Source organism: Opisthorchis viverrini (genome assembly GCF_000715545.1).
Source record: "Opisthorchis viverrini unplaced genomic scaffold opera_v5_167, whole genome shotgun sequence".
Classification (NCBI taxonomy): domain Eukaryota; kingdom Metazoa; phylum Platyhelminthes; class Trematoda; order Opisthorchiida; family Opisthorchiidae; genus Opisthorchis; species Opisthorchis viverrini.
In genome coordinates, this window is record NW_008751825.1 from 806,818 (window position 1) to 809,736 (window position 2,919).

A 2,919-nucleotide genomic window follows, 5' to 3' on the forward strand; every position below is an offset into this window, starting at 1 on the left:
CGCCCAGGTAGGTAGACTAAGCGCTGCTGAGGCCCGATTGGGTGGTCGTCTTGGTTTGGACACGAGACGCACGGACAACGGAGACCGGTTACTTCAGATGTGTGCCATCAGATGTGTGAACCATCTTGCCTCACCGGGCTGTATGATTCACCGTTAAAGATATTGATTCATCAACCATCTTGCCTCACCGGGCTGTATGATTTACCGTTAAAGACCCTGCTTCACACGCCCTCCCAAACCATCGAATGGTGCAATGCAGTTCCCCGATTGATTCACACGTCAATTATATCGTTTGCTGCTTCCAACTGGTGGCCATCTACCCCTGTCTTCCCAGATCGTCGGTGAGCGAAACTATGGCAGTTATAAGCACTGTACAACATGTACGCTGTCTACAGCTGACGATCATGACGGTGATGATAGCTATGAACCTAAGGACAGATTCGATGTAACACACTTCTTACTGCATTTGAAAATGCGACATTCCCTCCCAAGAACGGATCCCTTGGAGACGAATATCTCAAAGAAGGATGCGAAACTCTCTTGTTCCGATCTTTGATTCCAGTACCGTAGATGGAACGCCTTCATGGTCCTCGTCCACCCAAAACCCGGGGGGTTTTGTCACTCTCTAAGTAAGAAAGTAGGTGGTAGCAGAAAACACTAAGTAAGAAATACCAAGGTCAGTACTTTCTGGCACAGAAACACTTCGTTAGCAGTTGGTATCACCCCAGAGCTGCGTTTAACCGGAGGAAACCATGAGGCAAGCGTACTTTCACCCCTCTTTGACATTGACTTCACACAAGTTCTTATCTGACATAGGATACCTTCATGGTCTCTTCTGAGGAGGTTACAGTACACCTATGATTGCCATCGATTTAGTGCGCAGTGGGTCAGTTAAGTCGACTGGTCTTCCTTTCCGTGCTGACTGCCCATGAAGAGTGTAAGCAGTGTCCGCATGTTTGAATTTATTATTGCAAGTTAATTACTCACTTTGCTCGTAAGTTTTTCGGATATTATCCAGGCCTGACGAACACACTTTACGTGTCCTTATCGGGACACTGCGACTGGTTACATGCATGCAAAGTGCTGATCCAACTGAGTGACTTCCAGTTTTTTTCATGTAGTCATCGGAATTTCCACCGTTTGGTAGCTCCCGTTAACAAACCACAAACTTTTTCCAATTGATTGAAAACTATAAGGCCCTTTTGCGGTTTTCCTCTTGTCAAGTGGCGCCGATCTGTTCGTGCGAGAGTGGAATGGCGTTTGTCTTCATTAGGTTTATATTGCCCTATGTGAATTGACCAAGTGGTGGTGGGAACGTGTCCGTCTTAGGGAGGGGTGCTGCTAGAGATTTCCGGAGGAACAGTAGTGTTATTCTACTTCATCCTCCCCGTGAATCGAAACAGGTTGCACATTTCACATAATGTTTGTTTATGTTCACAGAGCCGAGGCTAGTCTCCCTCATCTGGTTGCCCTCAACCCATATGTCAGAGTTTCACTGGAAACGAACGAAGTGACTTCGATCACCGCTCCCTTGGCCAGTGAAGTAAACTTACAATTGTTGAAACCGCTGTGGAACCCTGATGAGGAGAAAACAACCAAAGTTGAGGTGAGCGGAAAGGGATTCTGGTGTGATGCATATGTGAACAGTTCTCTTCTTTCCGAACTGGTCCCACGTTCTCGAAAACTGTTGATCGATCGGTGGTTAAGGCCCGACTTTACTGACCAGATGGTCCGTGGTTCGAACCCAAACACGGCATCTTGTCTAGGTTTGGGAAACATGGCAGTTTCTCATCCCTCGTGTTTCATTCGAGTGGCATTGCGAAAGGTTGTTGGACGAAACAGGTAGATTATTACACATAGTTTGAAAGCTCAACCTTCCCTCCACTAGCTTCGACCATGAAGCTTACAACTAACTGACCGACATTCCTTCTCATACCTGTTACAAACTGGGCATCCACCGAGTCTGAATTGTGGCCAAACTACTCAAGTCTGGACGTAAAGTGATCATTGACCGCGCACCACCACACCCGTTCTCTATCGGCTTTTCAAGTATTGAATGCCACTCACAATGATAATGGGATAACTGTTCAATCCACACACTATTTTAGTTTATTTTCGACTGTTAGTTTAAGCTTCGGTCAATTTTTCTAGAGCTTACAACTTGGGCAGATTGACAGTGCGTCGAGGCATTGGAAGCCCGGGTGTGTTTATTGGTTACTGGTCGGGCGGCTATTGATCCCGTCACTGAGCTTGGCGGTCAACTTGCAAACGTTTCGTTACCAGATGAGCGGACACCATCATTGCGCAGTTCTGTGGGTACTCCCTCCTGGGCGTTTATGTAGCATTTGAAGAGTATCTATTATCTCCTAACGTGATTGGCTAATTTGGAAATAGCGTTCTCGCGAGGCCATTGGTCCGTTTGTGATGCGCGTTGCAATGTAAGCAAATTTTCGATACTTTTGTTGCTATCTTTCCTCAGCCAACTTTCACTACTCCTGTTTTTTTTTGAATATTTTCTCAGTGCCTGATCGTAACACAGTGTTCACTTCATGCTGCCACCCTACTGAACATTTTCTGTCGGAAACACTCCATCCGGGTAAGTGATTAGCTCTTCTCACTGTTTGTTATTCCTTCTAGATGTTCACTACAAGGTGAGTCATAGGTTGTGTTTTTTTGGATAGATACATCAGCTATACGCTGCTGGAGAAGCTGCAGACCTGTGGTAGAGGATTGCCTTTCGAATAAACTTCCTTCTGGATTAAATCGATTGTGACGAGATGCGTTAGGAAACAATTTGACTCTCGTTCACCCGGGAAAGCAGTTTCCAAACAGTACGAACAGGTTCTTTTTGACATTTTTGCATGGACTTGAACCGTTCGGTTCGTGCTCCTTCTTTCTAGCTGTAAGTAGAAGCTGACA

At 45.9% G+C, this 2,919-nt stretch overlaps 2 protein-coding genes across 2 annotated transcripts in view; one reads left to right on the forward strand and one right to left on the reverse strand.

The window, feature by feature from the left end:
* Positions 1-585, reverse strand: part of T265_07387 (hypothetical protein) — a gene marked incomplete at both ends in the record, with an annotated part of 15,526 nt that extends 14,941 nt beyond the window's left edge. The window contains one exon of the mRNA XM_009172891.1: positions 455-585. Coding sequence (XP_009171155.1) covers positions 455-585 — 131 coding nt within the window. The remainder of the gene's footprint in view (positions 1-454) is intronic.
* The window catches only part of T265_07388 (hypothetical protein), a gene marked incomplete at both ends in the record, with an annotated part of 65,739 nt that overhangs the window by 5,818 nt on the left and 57,002 nt on the right, over positions 1-2,919 (forward strand). Inside the window, 2 exons of the mRNA XM_009172892.1 lie at positions 1,441-1,606; positions 2,522-2,596. Of these exons, the coding sequence (XP_009171156.1) occupies positions 1,441-1,606; positions 2,522-2,596 (241 nt within the window). The remainder of the gene's footprint in view (positions 1-1,440; positions 1,607-2,521; positions 2,597-2,919) is intronic.